Source organism: Mesocricetus auratus, unplaced genomic scaffold (assembly GCF_017639785.1).
Source record: "Mesocricetus auratus isolate SY011 unplaced genomic scaffold, BCM_Maur_2.0 Super-Scaffold_100006, whole genome shotgun sequence".
Classification (NCBI taxonomy): domain Eukaryota; kingdom Metazoa; phylum Chordata; class Mammalia; order Rodentia; family Cricetidae; genus Mesocricetus; species Mesocricetus auratus.
Genome location: NW_024429190.1, coordinates 66,142,962 through 66,167,177, shown reverse-complemented (window position 1 = coordinate 66,167,177; position 24,216 = coordinate 66,142,962). Strand labels below are relative to the sequence as shown.

The 24,216-nt window shown below is 41.2% G+C and overlaps 1 protein-coding gene across 4 annotated transcripts in view; it reads right to left on the bottom strand.

Annotated features, from left to right (window-relative positions):
• Positions 1–24,216, bottom strand: part of Slc4a4 (solute carrier family 4 member 4) — a 397,268-nt gene that overhangs the window by 121,037 nt on the left and 252,015 nt on the right. For all 4 annotated transcript variants that reach the window (XM_040747371.1, XM_040747372.1, XM_040747369.1 and 1 more), the window contains one exon: positions 18,143–18,219. In XM_040747371.1, the coding sequence (XP_040603305.1) occupies positions 18,143–18,219 (77 nt within the window). The remainder of the gene's footprint in view (positions 1–18,142; positions 18,220–24,216) is intronic.

Genomic DNA, 24,216 nt, shown 5'->3' with positions numbered 1-24,216 from the left:
AAAGAAAAAAACAAAACAAACAAACAAAAAAAAAAAAACCACTGTCTCAAACATCACCTAACCTTGGCCAACCTCCACTGCAACCCATGAATCCAACAGAGCTTTGCCCTGGTCACCATATAAACCACAGAGCTGATGCTTTGGACCTCTCAATTACTATTTTATTTCTCTTCAATTGAAGTCCCCTCACTCAGAGCAAACAACAGCAGCAGTTTATAACCTGGGGTCCCGGCTGAGGCTGCAGGGAGCTTGTGGGTCCCTTAAAGTTACATGCAATTTATGAGCCTTCCAACTGAAAACATGCTCAATGAAAACCAAAGCTGTTCCTCTCTAAGGATGAGAGCTGTACAGACTTAAAACTATAAGAGTTTTGGAATGGAAATGGAAAACATGTGTTCTTTTAAGTATTGGGGGATGGGAGCCGCAGAACAAGAAAACCTGCCTCAGTCTTCCAGATGTGTTGATGGCAAGAGCATCTTTACCAGGTTAGTTCTTCTCAGAAGGTTCCTGGCTCTCCTGTGACCCAGAGAAGCTAAAGACAACTTCTTCAAGGTCACACCCCTAGAAGAGCAGACATATTCACTTGAACCCACCCCCATTCGTTTCTCACTGGGAGACAAGAAAACTGAAATGACAACCTATTAAAATGCCTTTTAAAAGAAGTCAAAATAGTTAAATGTAAAAGAGGTGGCAACAAAAATCAGCTGCCAGGCTGACAAGTCCACCTAACTCTTAAAATGAATGTGAACAGATGTTCTAATACCTAAAGATTCGAGTTTAACAAGAACTTGTCAATCAAAGTCTGTGGAGGTAGGAGTTAGCACTATCTATTCACTTCCAAATGGCTACTCTCAAATTGTCTTAGAACTCAATACTATCCTCTGCGAAGCACAGAAGCCAGGTCCTAACAGGGCTCGGATGTACAAGCAACCATATGGCCCTAGAAAAGCACTTCAAACAGGCAGCTGTATGGCTATAATTAAATCTGTAGTAGTCATGCTATTATTTGTTTAGCAGGGTTTTTTTTCCATGCACTCTTCACTGAGGTCTCCAAGAACATGTACCAAATTAGAACGACAGAGCATAGCAACAAAGTGAACAAGAGGGAATTGAGGAAAAAGTGTGTTTCTGACAACCAGGGAGCATATACAGGAGTTTCCCTAAGAGTTTCTTATTCTTCTGCACTTGGGGCTAAAACCATCAGCCGTGACTGTCCCTTGAGTCTATGAACACTGAATCTGAGGGTCCTCTCCTCTCCTTCCAGGGTTCCAGGGTATGTTCCAACCCCTAATTCTGCCCTCACTGTATGTGTGCATGCATATGTGTGTGTATTTGTGTGTATGTGTGTTCGTGTGTGTGAAGGTTGAGATCAGAGGTCAACCTTAGGCATTGGTCTTCATATTCCACTTTGTCTAAAACAGATTGCTTGTCACTGCATACCCCAGACTAGCTGTCCTGCAAGCTTCCAGGGATTCCTCTCTGCCTCCCATGTCAAAATAGGAACACTGGCATTACAGACGTGTATAATCAACTTCATCTTTACATGGGTCCTTAAGATTCAAACTAAGGTCCTCACATTTAAATAGCAAATGCTTTGCCCACTGAGCCATCTCCCCAGACCCAGGCTCTTATTTTTTAATCCATATGCCATTCATCAAAACAGAAACTCTTAAAGAGTGCAAAGATTACCTGGTCCAATTTTGGTGTCTTCTTGAACATTCAACAGAAAGAAAAAGGCATCCAACTCAAGAATTAGTGCACATGTCACCTCCGTCTATACCACAGTTTCTAATAGAATTTCTGCTCCCTCCTCTAGTTATCTAACACTTGACATTATCTACTTATTTGTGTCTAAGTGTATAATGTGAACGCAAGGATTGGACCTGAGTCTTTTTTGTAGTGTTCGTTCCCAATACAGTGAATGTAACTGTTCATCAGGTTAGAGCCCTCTGATGATCACATGCCCTGAGCATGAGAACTCTATGAGTGTCTCATTACTACTGCGTGTCCTGCTCAGAAAAGAAGGTGTGGTATATAAATGTACTTGAGCTATTCAATTTCACGTGAATAGTGATGATTTAGACCATAAGTTGCCATGTTTATCCTGTGACAGGCTAAATGGAGGCTTTTCAGATGACAGAAAAACTCAGTTACATATTCACATGTTTAATACTATTACAATGGAAACCATTCTTAGTCTGTAAGAAAGGTAAAGGCAGGCTCTTGGTAGGCTCTGGTCCAAGGCCATAACTTGTTCATTTTCCTCAACTTTCAAACCTATTGCTGAACATAAACATTAAGGTTTAGGCCTTAAATTTTCTTCAAAGACCCATGTGTTAAAAGTTCAGTTCCCAGCCCGTGGTGCTACTGGGACAGAGAACCAGTAAAAAAGGTGGAACATAGTAGGAGATCTTCCAATTATGAGGAATTCTTGGAGTTGTTCATTTATATCCCATCCTCTACTTCCTAGACAAATGATCAACAGCTTTGTGTCACTGTGATACACTGACATGCCCTGAATCTAAAAGTGATGGGGTCAATCATCAGGGACTGAAACCTGAGAGCCAAAAGAAATATGTTACAGTAACAGAAGGCAGACACAAAAATATTTAATCAAAACTTAAGTATGCAATTGGTTTCAACAGCTACAGTAAGTGTCATTATAGAAAAGTATATTGTGTAATGAGACATTATAACATCAGGTACCAGCCTAGACTCAGGGAACTTCCCCCCAAAAGATAAAATTTAAAGAGAAATAGAATATGTATAAGCTTCCTGTAGAGAATAGCATTGTAGTTGAAGTAAACAGCACGTGAAAGACCCAGGCAGGAAATTAGGTGGCATGGTATCACAGCAGGAAGATGTCCCTGTGGCTGTACTAACTCATCAAGAATGAGAACTTTGCATGTCCATGACAGAGAGATTCTAGGTGAGATATGCAGGACTCTGAATGTCACTCTGGGCTTCACTGTGAAGATAACACATCCTCATCGATGAGCAAAGCAATGTTTCTACACACTGCTTCAGTAGACAAGACTGCCATACATGTTCAGTATATTCTCAGGCATTTTTGTCAGCTTCCTGTGTGTTGTAGTTTAAATATCATAGTGGTTTATATGAATGTAAATATAATTTCTAACGTACTGCTATAGATTGGCTTGCTACTATTGAGAAAGCAGGGAAAGAGACCATGCCATGAATATAAATCTTGCCTATATGGAACTGCAGAACAATTTAATGCAGAACCATACTAGATCATGCTCTATTCCAATAAAACAGAAACAAGACACTAAGGCTCTATTTTGCTATTTTCTCTTGAGCCACTCAAAAATTAAAATATACACTGTCTCACTCTTTCTCTAGCTTATATACATGCCATTTTCCTACTTAGTTTATTCTACTACTATACTTTCCAGAAAGCAGGGGAGAAGTTTGAGGTAAGTGGTTGGTGTTTATTTTGGTTTTGCTTTGATGCTGGGGCTAGAACCCAGGTCTTCCTGCATGCTAGGCAGGTGGTCCGTGGTGAGCTACAACCTGAGCCCTGGAAAACATGTATCCAGTTTCATCCTGCCTATACTTTATCCCATCTCCTTTTATTGTCACAAGGACACGAAGACATGATGCTTTATTTTTAACTAATGTTTTTGTAAAGCTCAAAGGGATAAGGACTGCACAAAATCACTAGGTAAATGGCAGAATCCAGGCTTTGAATCAGTATCCCTGAGATGAGAAAAACCAGACTCTTCTGACCCATCAAGGCAATCTCTACTGGCACATCTCTACTAGCAAGAAAACTAGAGAAGGCTCTTGACTTTCTCCCCATTCTCTTGAATCATTTCTTTTCTTTCCACACTAAAGTATTACAAGCTCAGAGCTGAGAGCAGAAGGGAAGAGCTGAGATGAAGCCAGGCTAGCCCCCTTCATAGGTTAGACTATGAGGCACACATACACAAGCACACACATGGGGGGCAGCTTAGCATATAGCCCTTGGTACAACTGGAGGGTACAGACTTGCCTAATAAACCTTTTACTGATTTGTTTTGGTTTTAACCCTTTATTTTGATAAAACCTGTATGCTGCACTACTTTGGCACATTGTTTAAAAAATAAAAGAACACGCTTTTTAAATTTAATCTTGTGTCTTTCACATCATGCCTCCTGGCCTCATCCATCTCCCTCCCCATTCCAAATAAAACAAAATAAACTTTAAGAGGAAAAAAGGGGGAAAGGGGGAAGTAGCAGGAAGGGAAAAAAATCTCATCATTGAAGCTGTAGTATGACACAGTGAGTCATACAGTAAACCCCTTTATCCAATATATTATTACATGCAGGCGTTTATTGAAAAGAATAACTGGTCTGGTTCTAGGCCCCTGGTCTCTGCTGCACCCATCCACACAGGGCCCTCACTGGGACTCTTCATAGACATCCCATTGCTGCCCTGTGCCATGGAGATCCTGCTCCACAGGATTGACAACCCCCACACACCCCATCCCATACTCCAGCAGATCACAGACCGGGTGGATGTTGGGGTGGGCCAACACTGGTTCTGGGTCTGGGTAGTTGCAGGATTGGTCAGCCTACCAGCTCTCTCGTCTTTGCCACCAGGGTGAGCTCTCCATGGCCCTGGCTAGTTCACCCCTTGCAGTTTTGAGCAATGGGTGGGGCTATCTCCTGCTTTCACTTCCTCAAGGTTGTTTCTGACACATATACACCTTCAGGGCCAGCTCTACTGGGTTGCCCAGGTGAGATGTAGGGGCCATCTCCAGAGTGCTGCAGCAGATGAGGGGCAGAAACAGCTCTCTTACTCTTACGATCTCAGGGCCAGCTCTCCCACCTGCCTCAGGTGTTGATGGGCAGCAAGGAGGGGTGAGTAATGGGGACAGCTCTCCCACGCTCGCAACTTTGAGCCTGGTTCACCCACACCTCTGCCAACAGGGTTTGGCTCTATTGTACTGCCTAAGGGAGGTGCAGGGCCTGTTCTCCCAAAGTGTTGCAGCTGAGGGCAGGGAGAGCTCTCCCATCTGCCTCAGGCATTGATGGGGTAGCAGACATGATTTTTCAATATTATGGAAATTCAAACTGTGCACATGAATCCAGCTCTTTAGAAGAGCCCACTACTGGATTCTGTTACTGAGATGTCCTTCAGGGAGTGCCAGCGTCACATGGGATGGGAACAGGGCTTCCATCTCTCAATGAAAAAGTCCCTCATGACACACTCTTACAGATGTTTTCATAGTCTTCTGATGAAAAGGGACAATTTGTAAGAATCCCTCACTTTGAAAGGTAGCTTCACAACTATTGGAAATAGTAACCACCACTGTTATTTTTTTCCAAACAAGTTCTCTCCTCCAAAAAGTAGTGACTGGGATGCTTTCTTGGGGATCAAGGTTCAGCAACCCAGTAAACTGTCCAAGTACTTGCTTTCTTCAACTGAAGTCTCCACATAGGCTATGTATTGAACTATCTAGTTTTACAGGTTTATCCATATTGAAAAACTTTTAAAAAACAACTTGGCTCTAAGTTTCCTTTGAGAAATGAGCCTTGTGAATTAAAAGCACACTGACCATTCTCTTTCCTCTGGCTATGAAGCTTTCCTGACAGCAGCTGAGTTTGAATTTTACTTGTTCTTACTTATTTTCAACTGTATACACTGATAATTACTGTGATGTTACCTTGGGAATCCAACCATAAGAAACTAGGCAAAGAAAGACTCACAAAATATAGAACAAGCAGGTACGGCAATAAATCCAAGTTGATGGTAAATCCTTTAGAAACTGAATCTTCCTTCCCCCAATTTCACATGACCCCATGCCACACTCACCAAACACAAAGTTTATATCTAAAAGAAAAATGTTCTATGGTCCATAATCTAAATCTGCTCTATTGGGGCAGTGTAGCAATACTACATCACCTATAATAGAACATTTGAGTGCTGACAGCTAGCTTTCCAGTATATTCTTGAGACATACTATCTTTTATTTTAAGCGAAATTAAAGATTCTACGATGATTTCTTTATAGTATAGCAGCTAGCTAGTTTTCATAACAAGAAAACTGTGTAAATAGATTTTAACAAATACATCAACAAACTATGTTTGAAGTGTTAGCATTTAGATGCTTGTCCTAAGTGAGAAAAATATATAAATATGAGATAGTCAAGAATGCATGTTTTGAGCAACTGGCTGACCTATTAAAACATACTGCCAATGAATATAAAAAGTTTCACCAGAATGAAAAGGTAAGACAGTAACTTCATTTTAAGACACCAATTTTCTGTGAGAGATTATCATGTTCATTTCATTAGACTTAAAAAAGAAATCCTAACACAGAATATCGTTCTTCCCAGTGAGTCACTACTACAGTAATTAACTCACTAGACCCTTCAGCTCTCCCCACAACACAGAAGGTATATACACTAAAAACAAAAAGTGACAACTTTATCATGCACACAATAGGTCCTAGATAGTGTTAAAAATTCAAAGTAGGAGCAATTGCATCAGCTGCAATATTTAATGGTGGATCTCAAGGTAAGTGCTACCAATACACCTCAAAGTAAATGGTACCTGGACTGGAAAGATGGCTCAGCAGTTAGAGCACTGTTTGCTCTTCTAGGAGACCTGGGCTTGATACCCAGCCCCCACATGGTGGCTCACAACCATCTGTAATTCTAATCCCAGGGGACCAGACGTACATGCAAGGCAAAACAGCCATACACATAAAAATAAAAAATTTAAAAGCAAAGGTCTGCCTAAGAAGGGTAAAGAAAAATATACTTTTGAATACAGCATATGTAGATGTGATAACAAAATTCATGGGGGACAGTCAGACGCATTTCATTACTGTGAGGGTAAACCAATATAGCACAAAAGGTAAGAGCACAAAATATTAAGAGCCAAATTAGCAATGTAAAGGTGAAAGATGAGGAATGACAGATACATAAAACAAACCTGACTTGTATCCTACCTAATCTTACTGCAAAGCCAACCAAAACTGAGAGGCACTGGCTCACTTACATAATAAAAGTGACCATGACAGTGAGGATTTGCACCACACTTTAACACTCTCCCTTTTAGAAAACCACCCCACAGAGACTGCAGTGCTAAGTGGATTATAATTCTGTACTATGAACCAGAAAAACTGGAATTCAAAAGATGTAAGAGTCAATCTGCTTATTGTCTTCAGTGTTATTCCTGTGATGAGCCTAAAGTCAGAGTTTCCACCAGAAGTGCCTTTTCCACTGTCAAGAGTAAATAAGTAAACAAAGTATTAAGGGTATACTCGTATCAAACTTGATGACCTAGAGGCGACTCTGTCCATTGTGAGATGGACCCTGGACAGTCAGAAAGCCAAAGAACCACAAGGCATTTCAGCACAGCAAGAGAAGATTAATAAATCAGATGGGTTCTAACTGGATTATCCACTGTGACCCATGGACATGCCAATTTGTCAATCTAATCTACTTTCATTAATTTGACAAGGGACACTAACTATGCAGATGTAACAACAGAATAATGTATCTCCTTAGAACTGGTGGCTTTGGGACCACTTTTTCATAGAATAGTAAAAGCTACAGTATTTTTAATTTGTTGGAGAAGGAAGCCATCCACTTGTATTGTTAAAATGACAGCTGCAGTATTGCTTATTTTTCCCACTTTGTACCAGACTCTACCTAAGGACAAATGTCTCATTTGGCTAACAAGCTTGTCTTCTATTATTTATGTTCTCTAAATGGCCGGGAGCCTCCAAAGTGCTCATCTGTCTTTGATTGGCTGTCCTGGCCTGCTCGGATGCCTTTCTTTCCGTGAACTCTGTGCACGCTATTGTTAGGATCACCCTACCTGAGACCACACATTGCACCATTCTAAAATCATATTACTGTGTGGTAGAGGAGATTACTCAGTGGGAAAGATGCTCATGAGGACCTGAGACTGGGACTGGATCTCCAGCACCCAGGTTAAAGACAGTGCCAAACGTCTTTAATCCCATGCTCAAGGGACAGGGGCAGGCAAACACTAAGGGCTTGCTAGCCAGCCAATCTAGCCAGAATGGCAAACTCCACGTTCAGTAATATGCCCTGTCTGAAAAAGCAAGGTGGAGAACAATAAAGGGAGGTATCCATTATCAATCTTTGGCTTCCACATGTGCACACACAAGTGAGCACACCTGCACATACATACACCACACACACACACACCATAGATGCACATACTAAAATAAATACATATGAACATCTTTTTCTCATGGACCCCACCAATCCAATCTAGGACACAGACACACAATATGACATATTTTAATCACGATGGCAGCCGAATTGTCCAACTAGTCACCATCAGAGCCTTAAGAATTCCTTGGATTTTTAAAATACTAATTCAGGTAATTAGTTCTTTCAGCACGATGTGTTCCTCAAAGTCCAGAAGTGATCAACTGGACACATGTCTGTTTCACTGTGGTTTGAGACCTAAAAGCAACCCTAATCCCTACAGGCACAATTCATTATGGATTAAAAGCACAAGTGTGCAGACAAGAATGTAGCTCTGTTGCTTAAATGAATTTAACCTTAGGAAAATTAATCCCTTAACTCAAATTTGCCCGTGTATGTAAAGTAAGGTTTATATTAATCATTCTAAAGCATCAAGGTAAGGAGGTGTCCTATCTTTGTTGATTTTAAATGATTGCCCATGCAGGAAGAAGCTCAATCAGCCATCTTATGAACAGATCACTTACCTCAACACCATCAGATTAAACTGTTGAATGACCAACAGGGCAGCCAGCTTTGAAATGCAACGTTTGCAATGGCTACCTATACAATCACTCAGTAACTTTTTATTCTCTTACTATCTATGCACAGAATACCATGCAGGCAGGGATGTGCATGTGGTATGAAGTACTGGTTCTCAGATGATCAGAGACGTTACTGCTGCCCTTTTGATAACGTGGCAGAAGAAAAAGAAGCCTTATTGTCACTTCAGTTCAGTTCTATCAGTAAAACCATAGCCCCAATGGCAACATGTGGAGAAATTAGAAAGCTCTGTGAAGGACCAAAAGATAATGAGATGTGGCCACCGACTCCACAGGCATCTGGATCAACAGGCAGGCAACATGGGAACAGTAGGAAGTTCTCAATTTCAGAAGAAGAGCAGAACGACTTCCTTGGGTGCCATGGCCTCTTCCTACAGCTCTGAAGAGACTCCGTGTGAGGGGAGCAGCAGACTCTGTAGTGGTGCCACCATATAAGGGGAGGGGGTGGTCTACTCATCTCTCAGCTGCCCACATGCAGCACTCCTTAGAGGCACCTAATGAAGCCCCATACGGAGCTGAGTCTGGACCTCAGTTCATTTGAAATTCTCCCAAGGAATGAGGGAATGAAACAAAGAAGAGGCGCCACATAACTGCAGATGTGTTAAGTAATGCCTGGAAGAGAAGGCTTGTCCAGAGCAGGTTGAACTTTTTCTTTTTATTCCAGATACAGACCACCAAGTAGGACTCCTGAGAGAAAAATCATTTCTAGATTGCCAAGGAAACTCCTAGAGGACTTCTACAGCTGTCTCAGTGCTAAGACCAGAAAGACCTTCAGCTTCCGTTGCTTCAGAAATGCAATAGAAACACAAGTAGCCAAGGCTACAGTCGCTGCACTTTTTACCTGTACTTTGGGATATAGGCAACAAACAAGAGTGGACATCCAATCAAACCAGGAGCATGAACTCAGTCTAATTATCTACATTTTACCTTCTGAAGAGAGGCCCAAGATGAACTAAGAAGCAAATTCAAGCATGTCCAGAGTCTCAGTTTCATCAGGTACTTAGGCCTTTATGTAAAAGATAACTCAGGGGTTTAATTGACAAACAGGACATTAGCAGCAGAGGAAGCTTATAAATATGTTTTAAAAATCTACAACACAATTAGTAATCCCTTTGGGAATTAACTGGCTAGTCAATAAATGGTGACCCAGTAACTGCACTTAGAACACCTTCATAAATACTCATGAAGATATAAGCAGAATATTACAATAAGGCTATTTCTTTTTTATTCATCCTTTCTTTGTTTTGTTTTTCAAGACAGGGTTTCTCTGTGTAGGTTGTCCTGGAACTTGTTCTGAATACCAGGATGGCCTCAAAATCACAGAGTTCTGCCTGCTTCTGCCTCCCGAATGCTGGGATTAAAGGTGTGTGCCACCAACACCCAGCTTAAAGCTAGTTCTTATAGGCACACATAGTTGTAAGAAAAAAACAACTTGGTATTAATGACCACATGAATAAAATTAGATTCAGGTATACTATACAACCTTCAAAAAGAATAAATACAGTGGGTTTCAGAAAATTCCTATTTGGTTTGTGTAACTATAAAAGTATTCATGCATCCAGAAAGCCCTGGACTTTAAGTCCAGCTACTAACAAGGGTTACTTTGACAAGCTAAAATAGACTGTTCGCATTTGCCTTGCTTGAATTTTATAGCAGTTTTATATACTTTTAATTGAGGAATTCTGAGGTGTAAAAAAAAGACAATAATGTTCTTACAGTAAGTAGTGATTGCATATATATTATATATATGTATGTATATATATGTATGTGTATGTATGTGCGTATAATAACTATTATAAAGCTTTATAACCACGGCCTTAGATAAATTGTTTAACCATGCCCATAAGGTACTGCTGTTGGCTCTGTAACAATTTTCCACTTCCAAGCCTTGCTTATTGAAGTCTTAGTTAAGGGGAATTTGTGATATGAGACTCTACCTAAAGATTACAGGTAATGGAATCCCACTTCTCTTTGCAACATAGTCTAAGTACATACATAGAATAGCTGGCATGCAGAATGATGCAAACTGAAAATAACAAAAAATAAAATATTTAATATACAACTTTTCAGTTTATTATTTAAGATATGTCATATCTGCAAACCCTTTTACCAGATGTATAATGCAGACATGCAGTGCTCCCAGCATTCAGAGCTCAAGTTCAAACAAGACAGACATGGAGTGCTGAGGAAATGGCGTACTCAGTAAAGTACTTATACACACGACTGCAAGGACCTGAACTTGGATCCCCAGCATCCAAGTAAAACTTGTGTGTGACAATGTGCCAGCAATCCCAGCCCTGGGAGAGCGGAGACAGGCCCCTTCAGCTCAGAAACCACAGTGGACTCCAGGCTCAATGAGAGACCATGCCTCAAAAACTAAGAGGGAAAGCAACTAGGAAAGACATCCACTGTCAAGCTCTGGCCTCCAGCACATGCGCACCATGCGTACGCACACACAAACACACACCCACAGAGGTGGGGGGAGGAAGGAGAGGGATAGGGAGAGAGATGGAAGACTGTACCACAGAGCCACTAGGAGCCGATATTATTTTCCTGCAATGCTCCTTTCCAAACACAGTAAGTCTGCGACTTGTCCACTCCTTAGTGAAGCCTCCAGTGTAGACAGCATTAGTACCATTAGTCATGTATAAATACTCAGCTGGCATGACTGACTTCAGTCACAGAGACCTAGAAGACTGCCAGTGTGAAAACAATCACTCCAAAGCTCCCATATTATGTTCTCCCACAGTATGCCTATGCCTGCTTACAGTGCATTAGAAAATTTAAATGTTTTCATTAGTGTGGAAATACTTTAAAGTAGGAAGTCTCTTTACTTCTCACCATCCTTCCGTAGCACAAAAGAACTTGCTTTGTGGGTACTAATGAGGCCTTCACATTTATGGCTAATACGTTAAGAAACTGGCATTGTTAGGTTACTGAGTTCTCAATGTAATACACAGAGATGCTCATGCAATGCTTTAAATAGGCACACCACCAGGTGATCCGGAACATTGGCAAATTCCTCCATCCTATCACAGTATCCACAGTGATCGCTTTAAAATGTAAATCAGAACATGCAACTCCCCAGGTAAAGAGCCAAAAATAGTGTGGCGCTGCACTTACAATAAAATAAAAAAGGTCCCCCTGACTGTGTTCTCAACCTCTTTTCCCACCACACACCTGCTAACCTTGCTGCAGTCACTCGCTCTGGATTTCTTTTTTCCGTCTTTAAATGAAACATACTCATTCCTACCTCAGGGCCTCCACACTTGTTTCTCCCTCAGCCCTGAAAAAAAAATTGCCCTGATCTTCCTCTGCTGATTCCCCTTCTCATCTCTGCCTCCCTACTTCCTGACACTCCCTCAGTCCCTTGTTTTACTGTCAGGGCAGTGGGGGATTATCCTATTTTCTTGGCTTTCCTGCCTGCTCCCTAGCTCTAGCCTCAAACTTGGAAGCTCTGTGACTCAGAGGACAAATCTGCTTCACCCACCCCTGGAATTTACCACCAAGAGTCACGTATGGCATGACTTAGGAACATGTAATCCCCTTCCCTGGCACTTCCACGTTTTCTAAGTTAGTACTAGTAATACAGCAAACTAGTAACAACATCAGTACTCAAACTCTAATCAGCCACCAATGGTCAAAGCTTTTGAAACATGGGCAAGAACACGGAAACACGGAGTGGGAAAAAGGAGCTACAGTAGGTCCAGTTCCTAGTTTAAAAAAAAAAAAAAAAGACAGACATCAGCCTTATTGTCTCCATGCAAACTGATCCTATTCTAAACGAGCCTGAGGATAAGTGTCACGTGACCACCCAAAGGTACACAGCTGATCAGACAGCAGTTGGTTAGCACCAACTTATGAGTGTCACATCTTGCAACCATGTGGATATCTTGACATGCTGAAAATACTGTAGTTGGTTAGGACTGATGCTGAGGTGTTCCTTCCTTCACGTGCATCAGAACCTACTTCTTCAGGGTTACAATGAACATGCTAATCAAAAGAACTGAAACCTCATGGGGTCCTACTCTAGACGAAAAACAACAGGTGACTCATGAAGCCAGAGAGTGGGGAGATTCAGCTTCTCCCAGAGATGAGTCCTTTATTGGTTGTGCAATACAAAGTGGTCAGCCCTGTAAATAACCATACACATACAAACAATAAAACAGTTCAGAGATTGTATTTTATGTATGGGGGGAGCTGGGTGTGGGTGTTTGAACATGTTCGTGAGCACATGCGCGCATGCAACAATAATAATCCAAGAAAAAGAGGCTATCAGTTTGAGAGTTGGGAGTGGGTCCTAGCAGGGGCAGGAGAGAGGAAAGAGAAAGGAGAAAGTGGTCCAATCCTATTTTAACTAAAATGCATCGAGAAATCAAAAAATAATGAAACACACAGCTGAAAGAAAACTGAGGCATTGAAGCCATGGGGGAGCCCGTTGCTGCCATCAAATCTGTAGCGACTAAGGACTGACAGACAACATGCCTTTGTTCTCTGGTTTTCACAGATGTGATTCTGTTTGGAGCTCTCCTGTCCCAAAGGTCCCTGAGAACACTCAAAAGACAAGATGATAAGCTCAAAAAAGACTTTACTGCAACTTCCTCCACAGAGTAAAGATGGACCACCCATGTTCAGCAGACCCACAGAGAAGAGAAGGTGCTTCTTGTGTACATGTCTACATCTGTGAATTGGAAAGAACCTGTGTGAAGGCACTAAGAGGGAAATTCTGCTTTCAAGTCATGAAAGTATCACCCCAACTAAGCTACAATGAGTCAATCCTGCACTGTTTGTATAGAAAAATGAGACTAGCTCTCAATCACAGACTGTGTCTTTCTAGATTCCATCTTATAGTTGTCAAGACAGCAATTTCAAGTTCAGACATGATTTAATGGTTTATCCTCTTACTCTCTGACAAAATATTTAAATTTACATCTACTTCCATAAATGACCAAGACTTCAAAAATAAAAATCAGGGCTCCCAAGTACACTAAAACTGACAGACATCAGATAGTGCTTAAAATAATCATGATACACTTTAAAATTTAATCCTAGATCAAATTCCTCCAGGAGACCTTTGTGATACATTGCCTGTTAATTCTGTTAAACAATGATGTAACCAGATAAGTAATTACAAGGTCATGTGAACCTTACATGCATTCCTGGAATTCTGTAAAGTATGTCTACCTACAACATGGGCTGCAATTTGCCCTAACATTGACTCTGCAAGTGTGATATAATGTTGTACCACTGATAGCCTGTAAGAATCCAGTCCTAGCTGGGCAGTGGTGGCTCACACCTTTAATCCCCGCACTGGGAAGGCAGAGGCAGATGGATCTCTGTGAGTTCGAGACCAGCCTGGTCTACAAGAGCTAGTTCCAGGACAGCCTCCAAAGCCACAGAGAAACCCTGTGAAAACCCACAGGAGAAACAAAAAAAAAAATCAAGTCCTATAAAGTTAAGAGCACAGTACATCTCTACTAGTTCAAGCTAACAAGCTACTGCTGAGGATAGCCATCTGGAGATGTAGCTCAGTGGTGGCAGACTCATATCTTATGTATGAAACCCCAGCAGTGATCCCTGGTGCTGGGGAAGAAAAAAGCCACCCCGTGTCTTGTCCTTTCACATTACTCATGAACACTGGTGTTTGTTTAAGTCTCGCATCTTATACAGTTCCATTTTTCAAAGAGCAGAAAAGGGGCAAAGTGATGCAGAAAAGCAAAGCAAAGACAATTGAGAAAAAAATAACTGGCTAATACAAAAGCACCTACAACAAAAACTGGATCTATGCAGATGCACAAGTCAATGAGCTCCAGATGTACTGCTACTGTACTCCTCACAGGTGTTTTTCCGCTTAGTAAACATAACAGCCAAGCAGGGAGGCTGCTGGGGCACTGAATCGCCCCATTTGGGCTCTGCTTTTCTGCTGCTCTTAACTGTTTTGAGCTAATTTTTAATCGGACAGCCACTACTGAAATCCTGAGTGCATAGGCTTGGCAGAGCAAGGAAGAAAAAGTGCAGTCCACAGATTTGTTTCTTCTGCTTCCTCAAGACAGAATCTCATTAAAAAACATACCATCAAATTGTGTCACCCTGGAGCTGTCAGAAAAAAAAAGCCTTTCTGTTCCCCTTCACGACTCTGAACATGAAACCCATCTCTTGGTTAGCAGGAAGTTTTATAAAGCTCCAGGAAGTCATGAGGCCCAGTCACAACTGTTCAGATTGCATCCAGTCAGAACTATCCATCAATCAGAAACTTCTGCAACAATTGGATGGAAGTTTGGGAGGGCAACTTAGAAAAGCACACAGGACAAGTTTGACTTCACTGCCAAACTCATTTCCAGGACACAGGCTAATTAATTGTAAAAGCTTTTTCCAAACAAATTTGAGTCTGGCAACCTGTTTTCCACATCCAGACAGAGGAAAAACAGAGGGAGAGAGAGAGAGAGAGAGAGAGAGAGAGAGAGAGAGAGGGAGGGAGGGAGGGAGGGAGGGAGGGAGGGAGGGAGGGAGGGAGGGAGGGAGGGAGGGAGGGAGGGACAGAGAGACAGAGAGACAGAGAGACAGAGAGACAGAGAGACAGAGAGACAGAGACAGAGAGACAGAGAGAGAGAGAGAGAGAGAGAGAGAGAGAGAGAGAGAGAGAGAGAGAGAGAGAGAGAGAGAGATTCAGGGTTATGGTATTAAAACAGGTTACGAAATAAGATCTGGGTTTAAGAGAGCTCCATCTGCAAGTGCATTTTATTTTATCATATTTTATTTTTGCCTTAAAAGGCTCCAAGTGGTTTTGTATTCAAAGCATTAGGTCGCTTTCCCCTCCATGTCTGATGGGAACAAGACTGTGAGCCACTTTAAGCTCCTTTCCAGCCTTTGGACGGATGCAAAGGACAGAGATGCTTTTGGGAGAAAGACCTCACTGAACTAACTGGCTACAGCGCCAGCTATATTTAGGTGGGTAAGTTCTCTGAATATATACCATTAACTTTCATTTGCCAGCTTTGAAGACTGAACCAGTAAAATCCCTGAGCTAGGTCTTTTTTTCTTCACCTTTAACATCAACTTTAGGGACTGGAATGCTGACAGAAGACAAAAAAAGGTTGATTTCAAGAACCCAAATCACACACATTTTACAGCAAAATCAACAACCTATGTACTCTGGTCCTTGAAGATAAAGTTGATGTGATTCACATTGCAAACCATGAAACTCCCTCTACGTGTGCCCAGATTTAAAGAGACCCAACAAAATGAGAAATTTCTCCCAGCCAACATTTACCAGCTGTCTGCTCACAAATTTCTAGCTAAAGATGGTCGTCCCTAATAAAAGAAGACATACTCAAAAATGTATCAACCAGATATGTCAACCCTAATTGGTGTTTCCTTATCCAAGTTCAAATCCCCTACCAGAGGGTGTGAGTAATTAGCACTGTTTGGTAAAATCTGGGTGGAGCCATGGTGAGCATGGTAGCTTTGAAGGAAATACTGAGGGTCCAAGTTTTCCTTCTGCCACAGGTGTGTGCTTCCCAACACATTTGCAAGCAAATGCCCAGAACCCTGACCATATCCAGAAGCCTCAGAAGAAGGCAGAAGAACTAACCGTGTCACTGTTTGTGGAGGAGCAGCCCAAGGAGTCAAGAATGAATATCAAGGCCACAGTCATCAGTCCTGATGCAGATGCCTCTTCCAGAAATACCAATAGATAAAGATAAGAAGGATGGCACCAGATCTCAGAGAAATGTGAAAGTCAACTTGTTGGAAACCCATTAAGCTTCTAATCCATGGGGGAAAGGAATGGAATGGTACAAAAAGCATAGGGAACTGAAAGAAAGGGAGAATGAGAGATTAGTTCCAAAGCTTTTCCAGTGATCTGATCTGGGCAAGTGAAGGCCTTTTAAGGAAGCATTGAGGAGAAGGTTGAAAGATCCAAGAGCCATTTCATAAGTAAGAGAGTAATTTCACCTTTCTTGTGCTTTTTAGAATTCACCACAGCCTATAAAACTCTTGTCATTACTACAGGAGCTGCCAGTTAAAGAAATAACACTGTCATAAATTTTTTGTAGAAAAAAATAGCAAAGTATGAAAAAAAATCAAAGCTACCCTACTTAAAGAGACAGATCAAGAAGAAAGCCTGGGACTGATACCCAGATAATGTGCTAGGCATGAAGTCAACTAGAACTGTGTTCTACTGTTATATCAAACGATTTAAAAGGAAGTTAAGAGAAAGAATCAGATGCATGGTTTTTCGAAATATGCATAAGGTACTGTTTCCATGTAACAGAGGGGGAAAGCTGGTACCATCACACACCTAGCCATTTTTGAAACAAGTAGCAAAACCATATTTTCTCAATTCATGTCCCTTACAGCTTACCTGTAAATGTTGGAACAGGCTAGAATTTCTGTATGTCTGTCTGTCTGCCTGCCTGCCTGTCTGTCTGTCTCTGTCTTTGTCTCTCTGTCTCTGTCTCTGTGTGTGTGTGTGTATGTGTAGGTATGTGTGTCAAGAATATCTGTATATATATATGCACATATATGGCAGAAGGTATGTGTGTGTGTGTGTGTATGTGTGCACATGTGAAGATCAAAGGCTGATATTGAATGTCTTCATCATTCACTCACCATTTTATTTTTTAAAGCCTGGCCTCTCACTGCCCCTGGAGCTTTCTGATCTGGCTCGATTGGCTGCCCAGCAACCCCAGGGATCTCCCTGTTTCCACCTCCCCAGCACTAGGATTACAGGGTGTTCAGCAGCAGCATGTTTGCACAAACAGCACTTTCCAAAGGCCCCTCTGTTGTCATAAAACATGAACTTTCATTTCTTTGAAGCGTTATGATTTTTTCATCAAGAAGTATCAATATATTATGTTGTTGAAATATAATGTATTTACACATTCACAGCCAACTAGGAAAATGACCCAGTTTATATCGCATTCTTTTCAAAAGAAAAAAAAATGGCAGAGGTTCAAAATCTCTGTCCTTTATTACAGATGCTAAACGATATACAGTTACCAGCACCCCTTAGCCTGTTATAGTACACCAAAACACTTTTTCATAAAATACCCCACTTAAACCCCACAACAAACCCAAGGTAAAGGTTATTAATATGCCCAGGCTTAGCCAACTGTAGCTCCAAAACTAATGGAGGCAGGTGAATGTATCACAAGGGCCAAAGCCAAGACTCACTGGTGTCTCCTCTGCTCACCACACAATTCTGCTTTCTTCCTTAGCAAAAGAGAAAATTCTCATCTGCACATAATGTCCATTTTAGTGTGACATCCACTATCTCAAATGCAATCCAGCATCTCTTAGATACACAGTCAGTCTTCAATTTCAAAGAAGGAAAGTCTCTCCTTACCTGGTCCTTCTCCGGTTTATCAGAAATGTCATTCAGACTGGAGGATGTCAGATTCCTATGGGTCATGGCTGGGCTACCTGGAAAAACACCAGCAAATTCCGATTAGAGACCTCTTTTCAATGGCACGGGGCTGTGGTTAAGCATTCAGTAAACACTGAGCGATGGTAATGAGAATGGTGACGAGGCTTTTAACCACAATAGATCCTGTAGCGTTTTCCTGAGTCCAGGCTGGAGTATAAATATAGCTAAGTGGAAAGTGTGTAAAATCCCAAATACTCTGTCTTATTGCTTGGTTATATTTCAGGTTAAGTTAAACCACAAAAGTGTCTAAAGCAGTAAGTGTAAAAGCCTGTTTGTCTAGCTGTGTTCACATCTCCCGTTGTCTTTTGCACGTCTCTTCTACTGTTCCCTTTTTCCTTTGCTTTTCCCCCGCAGACACATCTCCCCCTATCACCAGGAGAACTGGTCTTGGGTGTGTACCTGGGTCCCCTTTCCCCTTGCCCTGGGTTGTCCTTCCACACATATGACTCTCTCTGGTCACCCAGAAAAGCTATCCACCCTCCTTTGCCCAGCAGACATTTTGGTCACAAATAGTTCCCCTTGTTGGTATCTGGTCCAGAATCCCCAGTCTTTGCCTCAAAATAGTATTGTCACAGGTGCCTTGACTACTCGGTGTTCCAACTACCAAGGTAAACACTTTGCTTTTTCCTCTGTAACATGTCAGACTTTGAATGATACACTATACAGGGCATATGACATTGAACCAATCTTTCTATATCAGTCAGAGGTCAAACTCACTAGTAATCTACCCAGTTATTCCCAACACTTAGACACAACAGAAGGGACATCCAAAGAGCCACAGGCTGGTGGATTGCAGGGAGACCATGGTAATCAACAGGCTCCTGGGCTTCCATTTTGCAGTGGGACTTGAAATTTCTAGGCTGATTAAGCAAAACAGTAACTCTTCAAAGCTAGGCGTTTGACCCAACCCCTGCAGGGTGCTGAGCAATGCAGTAGCTATTAATCCTCAATGATCTGAGTCAGGCAAGTCTTCCCAGCAAGAGGGCAGAGGTTGAAAAGCAGCACTAGGTCCAAGCACAGTGTCTCCTTGGCTTGAAACCATTGTTCACAGACATGAATTCCCTCCAACAGAAACTCCAACACACAACCTTACAAAAGACAAAAATCTGCTCCCAGTCAGTTAATGTCGGTGTAACAGCAGCTCTTTAAATATTATAATCCCCTTGAACCACTATATCAGAAAAGACCTAGTGTTCTGAGCCGGGAAGACAGGGTATTTTCCACTCCGCTGCATTTCATTGAGTAAGCATGGCCTAGATCTCTTAAATCCTTTACCTGGCAGGGTGTTTTATTCTAGGAAAATCTGAGCACAGGGCATTACTTAAAAAAAGGAAGAAAGAAAGAAACATCTGACGAAGTGTTTCTTAAGCAAAATTAAAGGAGTCCTGTTGAAGACAGCAGTTTATGCTTTGAATTGCATTCCAACCAGTGTCAACTGATTCAAAAGGTGTCAGGAACAAACCTGAACTCCCCCAGATTATGCTGAGATGGAAACTAATGGAAAATGATGAGTAGGTTTAACTTTGTACTTTCCTTCAAAAAACAGAACCGGTCATTGGCACTACCTGGCTGAAAGTTCTTCCTGAATGAGAAGGACAAGTCACATATTAAACAATGAAGGCTGAACAGTCCTGGTCACACACACAAGTTAAACACAGCCTTTGGGCAGAAACGGACCAGACTGACTTCTAATTATTACAACAATTTTATTTAAGTGGCAGCAATCACATAATTTGAAAGTTAAATAAATTAAATGCTTTGGGTAATAGATTAAAGAAATGGATTCACTTTGGAAATCTGTTAAACACTGTAAGGTATATTTGAACCTATCCCTGTCCGTCTTGCCACAAATACTGAATAGCTAAAAGCCAAAACAATGGGGGTTTTGTTATAGTGATAAACTTGATTGACATGACAATCTTGCCAAAGAAACAAAGCCTGTCTCATTTGTCTCCTTTCTGAAAGACTCCCATCTTGTGGTTAATCTCGAGTCACTCTTTGTGGGGAGCAGAGGAAGGCACAGATTGAAGAAGGACGAATGAACCAGATGAGAAAAAAGTGTGTTAACAATCAAATGCACTGAATCTCCTAAATTTGATTTGATTTCTAGTAATAAAAATAATTAATACGAATTTTCAATTTTGTAACATATTGTAACAGCTCTGAGGCCGACAGATGCAGGACAATGGGTAAGATGATTGGAATTGTTTAGTCTTTTCCTCTCTCTTTCCCCATCAAATACAGTAAGAATCCACACTCCTCAAAACCTGGAGCTAGAGACAGCCAAATGCTGCCCAGTGCTCTGACTCCGTGATAACCAAAGTGAGGGCCCAGGACCAGCAACATCCACATCAGAGGGGCACTGTCCATTCGAACCCAAATTCTGAGACTCTGACCATGCTAGCACCAACAAAACTCTGGGAATGGTTCATAGAATAAGAAGTTTTATTCAAGTTGCACTGCAGTGTGGAAAATATGGAGAACTACTACTCAAAATGAGAAACCATCTTGGCAGGCAGTGTGCTACTGGGACTCTCAACTGAAAACACCACGTCTGAGCTTGGAAAGTCAGAGGCATTATTCTGACAACTTGCCCTGTTGCAAAGCCCCTGCTGTCACCTGTCCTATCTCAAGCAAATTGCTAAATTAGCAACCTCACTATAAAAACACACACAGAAGAATATTTGGGTTTTCCCTTGTCTCCTCACCTATACAACAAAATCAATAAATACCTTGGTTTTGGAAACTCACTTTGACCACAGAAACATATTACCAAAAGCAAAGAAGACAGAACAAGAGCCAAAAGAGATTACGAACTAGACTGTATGTGGGAAACAGAAATCTGTATGTTGATTTTTCACAAACACAGGAAGCTGTTACACAACTGGCCCCTAACAATGAAGTATTGTATACATTTTGCAACAGATATGCAATAGGACATGTTGTCAGAATAAATCAGTGCTCTGCATTTAGAGCTGGAGCATGTAACGTAAACTCATTACACGGCAACACTGAGCAAAAGGACTGGAAAAACTGTCACCTGGCATCAACAGGTGAAACAGAAGAGTGTTGTAGAGTGTGTTACCTTTGGGGACAGGTGGTAATTTACTCAAGGCTGCATTCAAAACCTCGTTCCAACTAAAATCCAGGACATTCAGATGTCTTGGGACTGTTCTTGGCCAAAAGGAACTTTGCTTCTAAAGTATGATTTTAAAAAGAAAAAAAGGAAGACCCAGTCTTGGGTGCACAGTCATAATTAATCCAGATATCACCATGTTCAGGCCATAAGGGAGAGAAAACATTGGAGAATCACATTTCCAAGCAGTTTCACACGGTTGAAAGCTGTTGCTGTTTCATTTCCAAAGTACCCGCTTGGCAGGTACATACCGTTTCTATAAAAATTAATTACACTCTGTACTGTTTGAAAATCATTGTTATTCTTTACTATATATGTAACAATTTAAAAAGTCCTTTGCAATTGTATCTGTTAGATGCATTAAAAAGAGGTGAAGAAATGTACAGCACAGGAAAATGATATTTAAGTGTGAGCATAAAATTCAAATGTTTACATAATACAATGAAAGATTAACCCCCACCTTACCTCATACCTCCATTAGAAGCTAATAAAATACAGAGGGACATGCTAAAACAAGGGTTTCATCACCTATGAACCATACAGGATTCTTTATTCTCATGAGTAACTAAGTAACAATTTCAACATTTAAAAAAAAAAGTTCCCAGGACTGATAGACCTCACCAAGCCTGGCCACTCAGGAGGCTGAGACAGGGGAAAAAATCCAAGCTTAAGAGCAACCAGGGCAACATAGTGAGAACTGTCTCCAAACACAAAGTGAAGGTTGGAAGCCAGGCGGTGGTGGCGCACAACTTTAATCCCAGCACTTGGGAGGCAGAGACAGGTGGATCTCTGTGCGTTCTAAGCCAGCCTGGTCTACAAATTGAGTGCCAGCCCAGTCAGGACTATTGTGCACAGAAACCATGTCTCAAAAAAAAAACACAGGAAAAAAAAATAAATGTTGGGACTACCGCTCAATGCTAAGGAATTTACCTGGGTTCAGTCCCCATTATTACAAACACATTTTAAAAGATAAATAACTACCCTGGGCAGTGTTGGCACAGGCCTTTAATCCCAGTACTGGGGAGGCATAGGCCAAAGGCAGGTGAATCTCTGAGTTTGAGGCCAGCCTGGTCTATACAGTTCTAGTACAGCAGAGAAACCTTGTCTCAAAAAAACAAATAATAATAAATTATTATTATTATTAATTGTATTAATGTTATTATATAATTAATAATAATATAATAATGTAGTTTATATGTATAATAGACATATAAGTGAATCTAGGTAATCATAAATTTCCTGAATTTTATCAAAAATTCAGAGGTATGAATCCGATTTACACTGCCTGGGGCCACCGAAAAATATGCAGTTTATTTTTAAGAGCCTATGTCACATATTTGTCCCCAGTCTGTGGAACTATTGAGAAATGTTGGAACCTTAAGGATGGAGGGGGTAGTAAAAGGAAAGCAGATCTTTGGGAAGAATCTTTCAGGGGCATACTGGCACCTCCCACAAGTTCCCACCATGATGCACTGTCTGTGCCACCATGGGCCCAAACCCAAGAGCCTAGCAACGTCACGTTTTAAATACTTGTGTTTAAGTGATTTTATTGTCTGTTTGGGATATAAAGAATAAGTACAAAATCAAGGCCCTCACTCTGTCTATTTCACAGGTCTAGCCTCGGAGCATTAGTGGCACTTCATGAATATTTTTAATAAATAATATGAGTGGGCTGTTTTTTATTTAGAAACTACTATAAATACAACTGTGCTAAACCCATTTCTTATGGAGGGAGGTATTCATTGTATGCACTCTTAGGAGCCTTTAGACTTGGAAAGCCTGAAGGTAAATAAGGAAGAAGTGTGTAACCAGCCCAGAAGTCACAAGACAGAAAGACAAAGCTAAGTTGGCCAAAGTCTGTCTGCTACTAAGACAACAGAGCACAGAAGCAGTAACAATAGAAGAGAATCTGCACAGGAAAATCCAGGAACTGAGGCAAATGGAAGGTATGAGAGCCTAGGGCTAAGAAAACCCAAGGAAACTAAAATAACTCAAAGCACATGAACACTGTGAAGGAGGAGTATGTTTGGTAGAAAGAAGAAGACATCAAAAGACTCCCATAACTATCAAGGCAGGAGTGAAGTTCAGCCAAAAGCTGAAGTCATTCTTAATGTATGGGGCAAGGAAAAGAAATGCCCTTATATGGAGAGCTGGATGTATGCAGAGATCAGCTGACAGTACCACAGACACCTGCATGCACAAGCCTTCCCAAATTCTATTCTCTTTAGTAGATTTTCAGATCTCTGCAACCCAGTCCCTGTGGTTGATCTTTTTAACCTCAACTCCAGCACTCTGGTTTTTTGTTGTAGTTTCTAGGTTTTTTTTTTCCTCTGTTTTAATGTTCTAACTACTTGTGAGGTTTCCCTAGGTTCAATCGTAAATCCCAGACATCTCAAAAAAACAACATGCAAGAGCAAAACTTCTCTAATTCATGATGATGCTGTTCTAATACCAGTAATGAGTATTTCAATTTCTCTGTGACCCAAAGCAGCTTAATTGTTTTAAGTATTTCAAATTCTCATTCTCTCTCTCTCTCTCTCCATACACACTGACACATTAGAAACACTAAATAGGAAACCCACTACAAATGCCATAAGGAGTCTGCAGTCCTTCTGATAACAGCATCTGTTATTACAAAGTTCTCTGTGTGTCTCACATGCACATGTCCATGCATACACCCATAGGTACAGTTCATATGCACACATAAGGTAAAACAATGAATGAAAAAAACCAGCCAAAAATATTGGTAAAAATATTCACAACAACTGAGACCTTCTTATCTCACAAACACAGAAAGAACCTCCAGCAAGCCTGTGCTATCTAGGAAGAAGGTAGATGCAAAAGGCGTACTAGGAGA